The sequence below is a fragment of the Cotesia typhae genome, unplaced genomic scaffold, assembly GCF_013202065.1.
Source record: "Cotesia typhae breed Kobodo isofemale line unplaced genomic scaffold, CoteBio_Ctyphae contig_36, whole genome shotgun sequence".
Lineage (NCBI taxonomy): Eukaryota > Metazoa > Arthropoda > Insecta > Hymenoptera > Braconidae > Cotesia > Cotesia typhae.
Window position 1 is genome coordinate 1,498,064 of NW_027423744.1, and position 15,733 is coordinate 1,513,796.

The window sequence follows — 15,733 nt, forward strand, 5'->3', positions numbered from 1 at the left end:
ATTTTTTACCTAAAATTACTCCTAAGAATTTAACCTGACTCTTTGGTTCGATTACTGTATCATTCGCTATATTGATGAGGTCTTCTTTTTTTATTTTTTCCAGCTTCAAAGATTTTTATTGATTTATAAATTTATGCATGATAATATTACAGTATATGTATACAATATTCTTGATTTTTGTTCTCTGTTCTTAGGCTTACACAAATTTGAACTGTTTATAATAATAAATGAATAATATCTATATGTGTGTAGTGCTTATAAGTGTCGAAAAAAAGATGGAAAAACTCAGTTAGAATTTTATTTATTTGAAAAATGGTAAAAATCTAGATTCGTTGTAAATTTTTCATGATATTAAGTTGCAATTGTTTGTATTTACAGTATGAATAAGTTTCAGTTAGTTCACAGACGTTTGACAGAATAGTTATAGATTTAATTTTTACACGCTTTCTAGTAGCTTCATTTGTATGTTTGTATATTTGTATGTTTGTAACCGACTCCTTTGGGTTCGATTTTGACCCACATTAAACGGCCAGATTTCGTTCAAACTTTGTAGATTTATCGAGGACCGATGACAATACACTAATTTGATAAAATTATTTCATTTTTCAATTTGCAAAATAAGATTTTTGTTAATTTATATCATTTTTATCCATAGTCGATAAGGCAAAAATTCTAATTTTCAACCATTATCTTTAGCCGATTTATCTATAATATTAACAAAGTGCATGCTGGTAAGTTAGTTGCCAAATAATAGTTTAAAATTAAAAAAACAAGCTATTATAAATAAACCAAACTAAAAAGTAGAAAATAAATAATAGTTTAAAAAAACTAAAAAACACGCTTTTTATAGAAAACCGAACTAAAAGAATAGAAAATAAGTTTTAATAAATTTAAATTAAGAATAGTGTTAAAAATTTCAATAAATATAAATTAATAATAGTGTAAATAAAAAAAATGTATTTTATTTTAAAAAAAGCGTGGGGTGCTTTTTAAGATATTCTAAAAATGATAATCACTCTACTCATATCTGTCGATAGAATATTTATATCTATTGACCCATGCACCCCACGCTTTTTTTAAAATAAAATACATTTTTTTTTATTTATACTATTATTAATTTATATTTATTGAAATTTTTAACACTATTCTTAATTTAAATTTATTAAAACTTATTTTCTATTCTTTTAGTTCGGTTTTCTATAAAAAGCGTGTTTTTTAGTTTTTTTAAACTATTATTTATTTATTGTAAAATTTGGTTGTATGCGTTTTTACAATTTCATTGATATATTTAATATTTCTTCTATAGAAAACAACAAGTTTCCTTTCTACTATCAGTCGGACCGATCAGATCACTGATAGATAGTAATAAGGTACTGGTAATAATTTTTGATTGATCGAGAGTCTCTAGAACTTACAACCGGTGTGCATACGGTCTATGAGTTTGGACCAAACCCGCTATTCTAATAACGAACCTCAGTCATCAGCAAAGAAATAAATAATGAAACATATAATGCTAAAAATCCGGCCAAGTATTTAGGAGTAATTCTTGACAATAAATCAAACTATCAACTACATATCAACGAAGCGTGCAATAAAGCATATAGCATAAGAAATTAATTATTTCTACTAATAAACAGAAATAGCAAATAATCGACTTAAAATAAATTAATACTTTACATATTAGGTGAACAAATTTTTTGCAATGCATTAAATAAATGAAATAATAGATTGGGAGAATGATTTAACTTGAAAATCTTTACGTATTTAAAGATTTGGTGGCCCTGAAAAGGGCCGATTGATTTGGTTTTAGTCAAAGAGAAGATGTTTACTTAGAGCTAGTGTACTTAGTTACGGCTTTGGTACCCTCACTGACGGCGTGCTTGGCTAATTCACCGGGTAACAAAAGACGCACAGCAGTTTGAATTTCCCGGGAGGTGATGGTAGAACGCTTGTTGTAGTGAGCGAGTCTGGAAGCTTCAGCAGCGATACGTTCAAAGATATCGTTGACGAAACTGTTCATGATGCTCATGGCCTTGGAGGAAACACCGGTGTCAGGATGGACCTGTTTCAGCACCTTGTAAATGTAGATAGCGTAACTTTCCTTCCTCTTCTTCTTGCGATTTTTCTTATCAGACTTGGTGATGTTTTTCTGGGCTTTGCCAGATTTCTTCACAGCTTTACCACTAGTCTTGGGCGGCATGATAGTTACTGAGTTGAGTATGTCTGTACGTAAAGAAGCACAGTAGACGAATGACGGTGAGCCTCACTTTGCTTTCGCTTTTATAAGAGAAAAATAGTAAGTTGAGCATCGGTGAAGCCAGTCACAAAGAGTGGGGATAAACACCAAGTAAGCCGGCTTGTCACTGAATTTGCCTCACATTATGATTATTTCCCCCATTTTTCTTGAGAGGAATGGCGCATGCTCAATGTGTCGAGTCCGGACATCGAATTCCCGTACAGCTCATATTTTTTTAAACTAGTAACCTGTATTTTTGTATTAAAAAATTTTTTTTTTCAAAATTTTTTTTATCAGGTCGATTTTTTTTGCTGAAAAAATTTATTCATCCAAAAAAAATTTTTTTTTTTATTTTAACTATTTTTTAATGCAGAAATTAGAAAAACTGAAAAAAGTTTGAAAAATCCAAAAGTGCACGACTCATAATGCTCATTTAATTATGAAATATAAAAAAAAAAATAAAAAATAAAAACTTTTAAATAATAGCTGTACTAGGAAAGTGATGCACAGACGCCCCTGGTGGAATAAAATGTACATAATATCTATAGACATAGATATATCACCATCCATGTTAATTTTACATGGATATATATAGACATACAGTCTTGTAATTTTCGTTTTTTATTAATTGCAATTAAACGACACAATTAATTAATCATTCGCATTCAATGACCTACAATTGTCGATTAGAATTTAAAAAAAAAAATTTAACTCAAATAATAGATTTTTTCACAAGTTACAGTGTTTCCGGGGTTTCATACATGACGGACAGGAAAATTTTTTGAGCTATTTTGATATTTTTTTCAAATTCTATTGCAGTAAATCAATTTTTAAAAAGTATGGAATTAATCTCCATTAAATTATCTCGATAATAGTATGCAAAATATCTTGATTCCGTGAACTAACAAGGCTATAATAATAAAAATAGCCGCCAAAATGAGGCGAAAAAAATTTTTCGATCGTAAAGCACTCTATTATGCTTCGCATCATGAGTCGTGCAATAATTGTAAATAATTAAATTAAATTACAAATAAGTGAGTGGAAGATATGACCCCTACATCACCCCTCTATATACTTATATAGTATACTTGAATACTTGTATATATTATCTAAAGGGTTTTTTTACATTTTTGTCCAGAAATCTATGTCGAAACATTGAATAAATCAAGATAAAAACTAGATACTAAGAAACATAAATTAAACTGTGTATATTGTTTAAACAAATAAGAACAGATAAGTAAAAATTGTAACTCACGTGTAACATCTCATGTAAAAACAAAAGATAAATAAAGAGATTTTTAAATTCCAAAAAAATTATAATCTCCATATACTTATTCCTCGAATATTAGTCGTTATGCGTCTTCTTTTCGTATAACGAAAACTCCTTTATGACGTAAAAAAGTATCCGGTCCCTGTATTGTCGCAAACTCTCCACTAAGGAGAATTTCCGTAATTCTTCTATATGTAGTTGATTGGTTGGGAATTGGTTCAGGATCTATCTATTTAAAATAAAAGACTCGGTGTTGGGGTGAATAATTATGATTAATTTATTCCCCAATGGGAGAAAACTCTAGCAATTGCTAGAGAAAAACTCCTCGAAGATGAATACAATTAAGAAATATGTGAGTGTATATGTGTATTGATATGAATGTATATAACAATTGCACTGGTGTGCAATGAGGGGTGAGAGTTGATCTCAGCCGCCCCCATGTAGGAAAGAACAACGGGCCCAAGCTTGCCCCAGACTTGGCCCAACTCTGTACAACTCTGGCCCAAGCTTGTATACCAGACTTGGCCCAGTCTTGGCGGAAGTCTGGAATGATAACATGGGGCCAAGCTTGTATGCCAGACTTGGCCCAGTCTTTGTTGCCATGACTGGGCCAAGCTTGTATGCCCGAATTTACCCCGAGTTAACCCAAAGTTGACCCAGAGTTGGCCCAGCCTTGGTTACCATGAGTGTGCCAAACTTACCCAAATCTGCAAAATTAATTTTAAAAAGTAGGAAATCTTAATTAAATGAGCGATTCTCTGTTTCAATGTAGTACTAACGCAAGTTTGTGACGTGTAATTACTTATTAAGACTTACCCGATTTAATGTAGAGAAATAAAGTATTTGACGGAATCGAGATTCGAACCCTAGCCGCGCGCTTGCAAGCCGACGCCTAACCCATTACGCCATTAAAACGACAGGTCGATCTAAAGCTTATCATTCTTATAAGCCAAATCTATTTAGAGGTAGATTTTTACGGTTAGTTATTTATATTGATTATTTTTTTTATGGTGATGATATTTTTAAATATTTATTCCAATCAAATAAAATTAATTAAAAATTTACAAATATTTTCCTTAGTTATTGAGGCTTGGCCCAAAGCTGACGTGTCATGGATCGGCCAAGGTTGGGTTACCCAGTCCCGGGTCAAGGCTGGCGTGCCATAAAACGGCCAAGGCTGGGCTACCCAGGCTTGGCCCAAGGTTGGTTTACCGAAGAAACGGCCGAGGCTACTTTACCCAGTCTTGGGCCAAGACTGGGACACCAAGCTTGGTACCCCAGTATTGGCGCAAGCTTGGCCCCGGCGTTCAACTCTGGCGATTCCTATATGGGCCGTTGGGTTATTGTGGTTAACCGTCAACCGTTAATATCTCAGTAGAGATATAAGATGTAATTGTGTTCAGAAAGGATCGTGTGTTTGTAATCAGAAGAGAATTCAGTCCCTTAAGTTTCGTCACATAAAGTTTCCACTGTAATGAAATTCGATATGTAAACATTTAAAACTGATTAATTAATAGCTTTTATGGTATGCCAAAATGGATAGTTTTCTTTTCCGTATTATGCGGAATACGTCCATGTCCGTTCTTTCCCTGATAGCCACCTTACCTATAACTTACTGTCAATCTACGTCCGCAATTTGAAGCAAACTTGACGGAAAGAGTTGGCAAAGCGAGCGATTACCTATTAGTTACCTATAACTTACTCTGCAAATAGACGTCAAAACTTGCTGTACAAGTATTTCCTTCAAATTGTAGTAAAGTTGAAAGGAAATTTAACTACAAGTTTGATTGTTAACTTGTATTCAAGTTGCGGCCGTAGATTTCCGTCAATTTGCTTACAACTGTTGTTGAAAGAAGAATTACCGCAAACGTGATGTATAAATTAACCGTAACTGCTGGAAGTCAACACTTACTGAGAAAGCGCTGGCTATCAGGGTTTTCTTTTGTTTTTTTTATTCAAGATTCGTTGAACGAACAAGCAACTCAAGAAAAAATAATTACTGCTATTACCGACGAGAAAACACGTGTGCCGCCATCTAGCAAAACCATTTACTATGTTGTGACACACAAAACTTTTTTTTTGTCAACACGACAGATTCGGATTTTTTTCTTATAAATAATATTATAAATTATAAATCTGGTTGATATTAAATTTTATTTTTCTTAGTACTTGCAAACATAAAATTAAGTATCGTTTTTATATACAGAAAAAATAGTTAATTTTTTTACTCAGTCATATGAACAAATTTTAATAGAAATTAAGTGCTGATGGTTACTTTAATGGGTTAATTTTATTTACAAATTAGAAATGAATTTTAAATAGTAATTCTTGTTTAATATTTGATACATATCGTGTAGTTTAATATAATAATTAATAAAAATGTCTTTGGAAACTAATGATGTATTTGATGACATTGAAACTCAATTACCTCAAGATCTTGAAGATGATCTTGTCCAGGAAGTATTGAAAAGTGGGACCGATTTACGTCAATATTCTCGGCAAATTGAAAAAGAATTAAAAGAAGTTGAAAATAAATCTATTCAAGATTATATCAAAGAGAGTCAAAATATTGCTAGTTTGCATAATCAAATTGCTGATTGTGATAGTATTTTAGAGGTAAAAATATTTTATATTTTTATAATGCTTGAATTAATAGATATCTGGCAATTTTTGAATTATTACAACCACTAAATTGTTACAAAAAAATAATTTGTAAAAAAATGTATGCATATAAATTTACAAAAATTGTAAGTGAAAATTCTTAAAAATATTTTCTTGTAATATGATTTGTTATCAAAGTCTCAGCATCTATCAGATGATCTACTGATTTCAGTATCATTATATTTAATAGGAGACATCTGATGGAAAAAATTTTTTTTATCAAACGAATAACACTTGAGAATTTTTTGATTTTTTTTGAAAAATAAACTAGGTCTAGAAAATTATTTTTTTAAAATTAAATTTATATTTTTTTCTAGCTTTTAAAGATAAGATTTTTAAATGAATTTTTCTCGTTCGATTTAATTGTTAGAAAAATTCTAAAAATTAATGACATTAAATTTAGCTGTCACTTCACAATTGTTTTAATTTTTTTTAACAAATAAATTATAGTAAAAACAAATTATTAAAAAAAATGGACTTGAAGAAATTTTAATAAATTAAAAATGCAATTTTTTTTAAATAGTTTTTTAGAACAAATTTTTTTGTTAAAGAAAATTAAAAAATTGTCAAGTGACAGCTAACTTTAATGTCATAAAAATTATAAAATTTTTCTGAATTTTAGTATCATAAAAATGTGTTTATAAATATAAAAAATTAAATACACTTTAAATGTTAATTTTTTAAACATTTTTGTCATGGCTTATAAGTTAAAAAACACTAAAAAGTATTCATATATTTATGTATTTATTTCTATATTTTAATAATTATTAAAATTTGACGAAGTAGTTTAATTGCAAAGAAAAAAGAAAAAGAGATGAATTAAGGCTACACATTCAGAGTTACATTTACTTTTTAATTTCAATTGTTATTGGCCAGGACCAAAGTGCCTAAGTTAGATATATTAACAGGAGTTAAATATTGGTATTACGCAAATTAAAGATTATAATTAATAATAGAAGTTTCGTTTAATAAATTACGTAACTTTGATTTAAACCCCTAACATTCTTGTAATAAATGTAACTCCGCATATTTGTAGTGTTTAAGATTGAGCAGCGCTCTGCATTTGATTTTGACGATATATAATTTTTTTAAATTACAATAAAATATCTCATTAATTTTTTTTATCAATTTTCAGAACATGGAGTCGATGCTGATTAAATTTCAAACAGATCTGGGAAGTATAAGTTCTGAAATATTATTATTGCAACGTAGATCTGTTGCGATGAGCCAACAATTATCCAACCGTCAAGCAATCAGAGGTTCATTAAGTCAATTTATTGAAGATATGACAATATCCGAAGAATTGATAAGGTAAATTAAAAAAAAAAAAAAACAAGAATTTTTTTATTTTTGCTGACAATATTTTTCTTTTGTATTTGCAGAGGAATAATGGAATGTCCAGTTACCGAAAAAGATTTTTTAACACATCTGCAGAATCTCAACCACAAAATAAATTTTATCAAAGAACAAAGTTTCAAAGACGCTAAGTCCTGTATGGATGTTAAGGATATAGTTGAAAAATTAAAACTTAAATCCATCAGTAAAATTCGCAATTACTTATTAGAACAAGTATACAAATTTCGGAAGCCTATGACTAATTATCAAATACCTCAAAATAATATGCTAAAATATAAATTTTTTTTTGAATTTATACTTTGTAACGAAAGAAATGTTGCTGAAGAAATTTGTAGCGAATATATTGATACTATAAGTAAAATTTATTATTCGTACTTCAAGTCGTATTCTTCGAGATTGATTAAACTACAGGTAAGAATGATCATGTCTTTTATAAAATTTGTTTTATTTTATTCAAGTAAGTAATTATTCTCAAAACGAATTATTTATACATCAGTACGAGGAAAAACCAACTAAAGATGATTTAATGGGAATTGAAGATACGGTTAACCGTGGATTATTTCATAAGGCATCATTGAAACATAAAGGAACTGTATTTTCTATCGGCAATCGAGGAGAAATTCTCAATTCACAACTTGAAGACCCGATTATAGTCCCACATACGGCTTCAAAAATACGAGTAATAATTTTTTTTTCTTACAAGTTAATAACTTGTGATTTGATATTTTACTGAAACATCTTTTTCATAGACCAAAAAAAAATTAATTAATTAAATATCAAATTTTTGTTTTACAGTATCATTATGAAGCTTTGTTTCGAAGTGAACAGTATGCTTTAGTTGACAATGCATGTCGCGAATATCTGTTCTTAGCAGAATTTTTCAAAGTACGTGGATCACAAGCTATGGATATTTTTAATCAGGTATTAAAAAAACTTTTTTTAACGAAATTATTAAAATTAATTAAACTTAAAAAAAACTAAATTCTAAATTCTAAAGTCGAGAATTTAGATTTTTAGATTAATCTTTATTTATGCCAAGGCACAGGCCAAATGGCAAATTTACAAGTAAAATATAAATATACAAAAGAATAAATGTATAAAAAAGAAACAATAATTGTAAGTGCAGTGGAGATAAAGTTTCGAAACTTTTAGTTTGCTTAAATTGTATAGATTATCAATTCAACACTAACTCCACTTAATTTAAATCATATTTAGCCATATCGTGACCCAAATGCCAAAAGAGCACATATCAATTTATACGCCCTTTTGGCTTTGCAGTGCCAAAAGGGCGTATGTTTTAACTTATACGCCCTTTTAGCTTTAGGACATTGAAAATTTAGTGACCTAAAGCCAAAAGGACGCATAATTTTTTTTGCCGATTGCTTTGAATTGTGATTTATATGTTACTAATTTTGCTGCATAATTGAAAATAATATACACTTCTCACAAAAATTAAGGGAGTAGAAAAAAAATCCAAATTTTTGGGGGATTTTCAACAGGCTGTAACTTATACAAAAATGGTCGTACAGCAAAACAAAAAAGCAAATTGTAGCTCTAAGTGTTTTGTTTTTGGATCTGAGTTTGAAAATTTTTTTTTGAAAATATTTTTCGAGTAATCATAAGAAAACCACCGAAAAAAAAATTTTCGAAATTTTTTTGGTTTTTTTTTTTAATCTACGGACGTGGAAAAAATTTTTTCGACTCAACCTCCATATGGACCGGATAGCTTGTTTATTCAGATTTAATTTCGTTTTTTTAAAATCTCGATACGAGCATTTCTCGCTGAGATATCGATGTTTGAATGGAAAAAGATCATTTTGTCTTTGATTACCAATATCTCAGCAACCAATGATTGCACAGAAATTTTGAGGTTGGTTTTAAAAACTTGAATAAATTCTCTACAAGGATTGGCAATTGAATTTTGAAAAAATGTATTTTTTTCAATCATTACATGAATTTGAAAAAGCATCCAAAAAGGGCTTTTGTCGTTTTTTGGAAAATCAAGCGCCCAATCAAAAATATTGCGGAAACCACTGACGTTAAGTGTGCCTCTTACTGTTCAATATACCCACAAAAACCCTACAAAGTTTCAATTCAATCCAGCCAACCGTTTTTTTTCCCACTTGATCGAATTTTTGAAAAAATTAAAGGAGCAAGAATTTCGCTCTGAAAATGTCATAATTTTTATCAAAAATGAAAAAAATTTTTTTTTCATTTTTCTCTCAATTCTGTATTAGTGACTTGAAAAATTTAAGGGGAAAAAAAAAAAAATCGAAAATTTTTAAGAAAAAAAAAAAATTTTTTTTCAATTTTTTTTCAATTGGCCCAAATCAAAAAAAATGTAGCGACTCACTTTCTCACCGATTTTACTCTTCCGCACTTTAAGTTTCCTAGTCACAAATTAATTGAATAAATTAAAAGTTGATACCCCCAAGTCAAGTCGAATATTCGTTCTACGAATATTGGGACAATAATTTTTTCGTGCGACTTCCAACAGTGTCTAAAAAAAAAACAGTTTTTCTTAAAACTAACCTGCTTTCTTGGTAATCGAGCCAATCAACAGTTTTTCTCAAAACTACCGTATTTTTTAATTTTTAGAAAAGCAAATTAACTGAGTTTTTGCAAACTTTAGTTTTCTTTTTATTTTTTTTCATAATGCCTAGGCGGCATTTATCCGCGCCACAAGTCGCTCAGATAGTGACTCTAGTGGAAGAAGGGTACAATTACCGACAAGTCGGGGATCGTATGGACGTTAGTTCATCTGTCGTATCTCGCGCATACAATCGGTATTTGGAAACCGGTGGTTATCAACGACGAGTTGGCCAAGGTCGTCGTCGCGCAACAAATCCTCGTGATGACCGAGCGATCGTTCGGCGCGTTCGTCAAGAACCTTTCGTTCCTGCGAACGTTGTCGCCCGAAATTTTCCGAACCGTCGACAACAACAACAACAACAGCAACAACAACGACGACGACGACAACAACAACCGCGGAACATTTCAGTTCAAACGGTTCGAAATCGTCTCCGTGAGACTGGAGTGCGATCAAGAAGTGCCGCCCGAGTACCGATGTTATCACCCATACATCGCCGAAACCGTCTGGCTTACGCTCGTCAACATGTTCATTGGACCGTAAGGCAATGGAACAATGTTTTGTTTTCTGATGAGTGTCGGGTATGCCTATTTAGAAATGACCGAAGACCCCGAGTTTGGCGCCGTCAGGGAGAGCGTTTTTCACGTAACTTCACTCGACCGGTAGCTGCTTACAACGGAGAGTCGGTGATGGTTTGGGAGGAGTTTCGAGATTTTCACGAACTCCTTTGGTAATCGTCCACGAAAATCTAAACGCTACGCGTTACATTAATCAGATCTTACGACCTGTTGTCTTGCCTCTACGGCAGCAAACTAGAGGTTTTATTTTTATGCAAGACAATGCCCGGCCTCACACAGCAAACGTCACCCGTCGGTTTTTCCAAAGACACGACATAACGTTGTTAAGGCATCCAGCGGTAAGCCCTGATCTTAACCCTATCGAGCACGTCTGGGATATCCTGAAGCGCCGATTGCGCCAGAATTATCCCAATTTACGAACGTTAGCTCGTAACGAAAATTTTTTCATTTTTGATAAAAATTATGACATTTTCAGAGCGAAATTCTTGCTCCTTTAATTTTTTCAAAAATTCGATCAAGTGGGAAAAAAAAACGGTTGGCTGGATTGAATTGAAACTTTGTAGGGTTTTTGTGGGTATATTGAACAGTAAGAGGCACACTTAACGTCAGTGGTTTCCGCAATATTTTTGATTGGGCGCTTGATTTTCCAAAAACGACAAAAAGCCCTTTTTGGATGCTTTTTCAAATTCATGTAATGATTGAAAAAAATTTTTTTCAAAATTCAATTGCCAATCCTTGTAGAGAATTTATTCAAGTTTTTAAAACCAACCTCAAAATTTCTGTGCAATCATTGGTTGCTGAGATATTGGTAATCAAAGACAAAATGATTTTTTTCCATTCAAACATCGATATCTCAGCGAGAAATGCTCGTATCGAGATTTTAAAAAAACGAAATTAAATCTGAATAAACAAGCTATCCGGTCCATATGGAGGTTGAGTCGAAAAATTTTTCCACGTCCGTAGATTAAAAAAAAAACCAAAAAAATTTCGAAAATTTTTTTTTCGGTGGTTTTCTTATGATTACTCGAAAAATATTTTCAAAAAAAAATTTTCAAACTCAGATCCAAAAACAAAACACTTAGAGCTACAATTTGCTTTTTTTTTGTTTTGCTGTACGACCATTTTTGTATAAGTTACAGCCTGTTGAAAATCCCCCAAAAATTTGGATTTTTTTTCTGCTCCCTTAATTTTTGTGAGAAGTGTATTTTGATTATTTAATTACAAATAGGTATTTTTAAAGGTTATTAAGGTAAAAGACCCAGTTATTGACACTAGCCTAGTTACTGATACTTGCAATTTTATTTTAATTAAAAAAAACAAATCAACTCTAATAAATTAATAAATATAATTTTTGAATTATAGATTTTAAGAAAATTGGTTTTTTGAGAACATTTGATTTTTTTAATTAGAATAAAATTGCAAGTGTCAAACAACTAGGTCAGTTTCAATAACTGGATCTTTTACCTTATTGCAATTTTAATACGAATTCTGTTTATAATTTTAATTAAAAAAACAAAAAAAAAAAAAACAGTTGCGATATCTAACATGGTTGCTGAGTTAGAGACGTGAAATTCAACAATATTAAATGATCTGAATTTATTTTTAAATACTTCAAGACTACTAGAGTTTACTATATCACTAGGTAGTTCTTCCCATACCCGTATCACAGTCACTAAAAACGAGCATAGTTTTATAAGAAAAATAAATCTGAATTTCTATAGCTTAACTTCATGAACTGCATCTTCAAATTTATTAATCAATTATTATAATTCTGCCATTGTAGCATATTTTTTCTACCATTTTTTATGATTTATTACTAATCAATCTGCGGTTATGACATAAATGCTGCCACGAATTTTCATCTCTACTTTTTATGTTAAACTATAACTCAAATCCATAAAGTAAAATACATAAACTCACTTTTACGCTTCTTTTAACATTTATGGCGAATTTAAAACTCAGATTTCTTCGTATAAAAACGTTTTATCGCACTATTAGTAATTGCATGTAACAAGATAAATTGAATAATTTTATTTCATAGGTATTTAGTAATATGCAAGAACTTATGGGTTGTATAAATGATTTATTATTAAAACAATTTCAAAAAGTTGTAAAACAATATTCATTATAACAAAACTTTAACGTTCTAAATTACAACTAAATTGTTTTACTTTTTAGCCGTAAAAACCCTGAATATTGATTATTTTTTATTTTAGCTGACTATATTATTATTATTATTATTATTATTATTTTTTTTTTTTTAAATTGAAAATCATTGATTTTTTTAGGTGATGGGAAATACACTGACCTTGATGCAAAAAAGTCTTCAATCGTTTACGGAAGATTGTTATGATACAATAGCATTATTTTTATGCTTCCATATTATAATGAGATATCGAATAATTTGTCATAAACGAGCTGTTCCTGCTTTAGATAAATATTGGGACAATTGTACATCCATAATATGGCCAAGGCAACTATAACTTTTAATTTTATTGAGTAAAGATATCATTATTTGAAAAACAAAAATTACTAACATGTATTATTTATTTTTAATTAATAGATTTCACCACGTTTTTTCTATAAATATTCAAAGTATAAAAGCATGTGATCCACTGAAATTCAACAAAGAAACTGGTCCTCATTATGTAAGTACTATGATAAAGAAATTAAAAATTTGGTAATTATTTACAAGTGGGGTCAACCCATGCTAGGTCATGTTAAAATTTTTTTTTTTTTTTTATCAAATGGATCAATTTTTAGGTAGATTTCATAGTAATCAATCTGTTGCATTGGTACTCATATCACAATTTACTCGGAATTTTGTCGTAATATCTCTTAACTAGTAAACGTCAAAAATAACGTTAGTTAAAAATTAATATATAAATTAAAATTATAGAAAAATTAAAAAAATAGAAATTTTATCCAAAAACATGATAGCCAAAATTTTTTCCAACTTTTAAAGGCAAAAAAAGCTATCGAAATCTTAATTTTTCCCTTTTACGATATTTTTCATCATAAATGCGCCGTAAAAAAAAAAAAAAAAAAAAAAAAAATCAAACAAAAAATTTGAAAATGTTAATTTTTCATCTAGTTATGACCCAAAATGGGGTTGACCCCGCTTGTAAATAATTACCAAAAATTTATTTTTTTTTTTCTAACATGCAGGTCTATACAGATGCAAGAGCATCTATGCTAGATATTAAAAAAATTATCCTATATTATACAAAATATTTAAAAATATATGAGGAGTTGAGTTTCAAAAGGGTATCTTTTCATTTTTAATTAATCGATACAAAAAACTGGTTATCTCTAATTATAAATATTTTTATTGAACTTTTTTAATTTATCTATGAAGTGCTATCGCTTATGAAGCTACAATTCGATTCTCATTTATAAATCTTTATAATTTTCCAAGTAATTAATATTTAAAAGTTAGAAAAACTGTTCTTTTAAAATATGAAAAGATACTTTTTTGAAAATCAGCTCCTCATAAATAAAAAAATACAAAATGCATAAATAGTTTGAAAAAATACTAATATTGCACAAATTTCTTGTACTATTACAATGACAGGTTCTTAATCCAATCTTTTATCTTATAGTTTAGCGTTTTTTTACTATAATTAAATGTTTTAAGATTATTATTATTATCTTAAAAATTTTTTTAAAGATTTTATATAAAACAAAATTATTAAAAGGTTACGAGAAGGTATGCTGAATTTAGTGCTGCCGTAGTAAGTATCAGCGAAGGGTTTCCATGTGAAGGAGTGATTCAATTGTTAGCTGAATTACGTGAAGCTGTTCAATGTTTTCTTTTACGGATGGCTGCTATATTCCCTAACAGAACTCAACAACTTCTATTCCTAATAAATAACTATGACTTGGTTCTTGGAGTTTTTATGGTAATTTATTAATTCTAAAATAATAATAGTCGATTAATTGTAATCAAAAATACGATCTAACATTTTTTCTTAATTTAGGAACGAACGCGAGATAATTCTAAAGAAGCTGAGAGCTTTAAAGAACAGTTAAACGCTAAATCATCAGAATACGTTGAAGAAATATTATCACCGTACTTTGGAGGTATCATTCAACTAGTTAAAGAATCAGAGGCCTTAATTGAAAAGGGATTGACTGATGAATTGAAACGTCATGAATCACGTGCTATTGATTTAGTACAATCATTTACAAATAATTGGAAACAGTCACTCGAACAAATAAACAGTGAAATATTGAAGTCATTCCCGAATTTGGTCCTTGGAGGAGCACTTGTCCAACGAACAATGACGCAACTGGTCGAGTATTATCAACGCTTACACAAAATTTTGCCTGCGAATGTACGGACCCAGCTGACGAATATTCACTTTATTATGATAGAAATAAAGAAATACAAGGTTAATTATTAATTATCTGTTGATAATTGTTAATAAAGTAATTCCAGTATTCGAATAAAACAAATAATTATATATTATACAAATATTATGAAAGTAAATAAATTATTTTACATCTCAATACATTTATAGTTTTTTTTAATATACTAAGTACACTAGATAAGAATCATCATTTTAATTATAAATCATTAGTCATTAGGAAGTTCTTGAACTCAACTTCGAATTATTTAAAATATAAAAATTTTAATTTATCGAGATTTATATGTAAAAGCTTAGCATACACGCTAATTGAAAAATTTATACAATTAAACAATAAAGTACATATTACTTTACTGCTTAAGATATGAACGGCTGAAGACGACATTGCTGTAAAAATAGAACGAAGATATCAATAGAGATATATATCTTTAATGAAAATGCTCAATTCACATGCTAAATCATATTAAAGACTGACAAAAGTATTGATTGAATAAATAAATTGATTTTATCTATATTATTAAGAGAATAAGCAAAATATTGTGGCCAGCGTATTTATAGGATAAAACGGGTTTTTAATGAAAATTAACTTAGCAGATAGTTGATAATTTTAAGAATTTTTGTAACAAATAAATTATGGCAAAAAAAAAATTATAAAAAAATTGACATTTAGAA

The 15,733-nt window shown here is 29.6% G+C and overlaps 2 protein-coding genes across 2 annotated transcripts; one reads left to right on the forward strand and one right to left on the reverse strand.

Annotated features, from left to right (window-relative positions):
- Positions 1-1,608: 1,608 nt before the first annotated feature.
- On the reverse strand, positions 1,609-2,315 carry LOC141526640 (histone H2B). Its single transcript, XM_074241691.1, has one exon. The coding sequence runs from the start codon at positions 2,198-2,200 to the stop codon at positions 1,826-1,828; it is 375 nt and encodes a 124-aa protein (XP_074097792.1). The 5' UTR covers positions 2,201-2,315; the 3' UTR covers positions 1,609-1,825.
- Positions 2,316-5,653: 3,338 nt separating this feature from the next.
- Positions 5,654-15,205, forward strand: Vps52 (vacuolar protein sorting 52). Its single transcript, XM_074241664.1, has 9 exons — positions 5,654-6,122; positions 7,303-7,478; positions 7,550-7,934; positions 8,020-8,202; positions 8,319-8,444; positions 12,980-13,164; positions 13,255-13,339; positions 14,390-14,593; positions 14,672-15,205. The coding sequence occupies exons 1-9, from the start codon at positions 5,886-5,888 to the stop codon at positions 15,095-15,097; spliced, it is 2,007 nt and encodes a 668-aa protein (XP_074097765.1). The 5' UTR covers positions 5,654-5,885; the 3' UTR covers positions 15,098-15,205.
- The last annotated feature ends 528 nt before the right edge of the window (positions 15,206-15,733 follow it).

What these genes read in the sequence shown, in the direction of transcription:
- Vps52 (XM_074241664.1), top strand. Translation starts at nt 5,886, where the DNA reads ATGTCTTTGGAAACTAATGATGTATTTGATGACATTGAAACTCAATTA. An exon ending in ATTGTGATAGTATTTTAGAG is followed by an intron (nt 6,123 to 7,302) that starts GTAAAAATATTT and finishes ATCAATTTTCAG; the next exon opens with AACATGGAGTCGATGCTGAT. An exon ending in AAGAAACTGGTCCTCATTAT is followed by an intron (nt 13,340 to 14,389) that starts GTAAGTACTATG and finishes AATTATTAAAAG; the next exon opens with GTTACGAGAAGGTATGCTGA.
- LOC141526640 (XM_074241691.1), bottom strand. Translation starts at nt 2,200, where the DNA reads ATGCCGCCCAAGACTAGTGGTAAAGCTGTGAAGAAATCTGGCAAAGCC.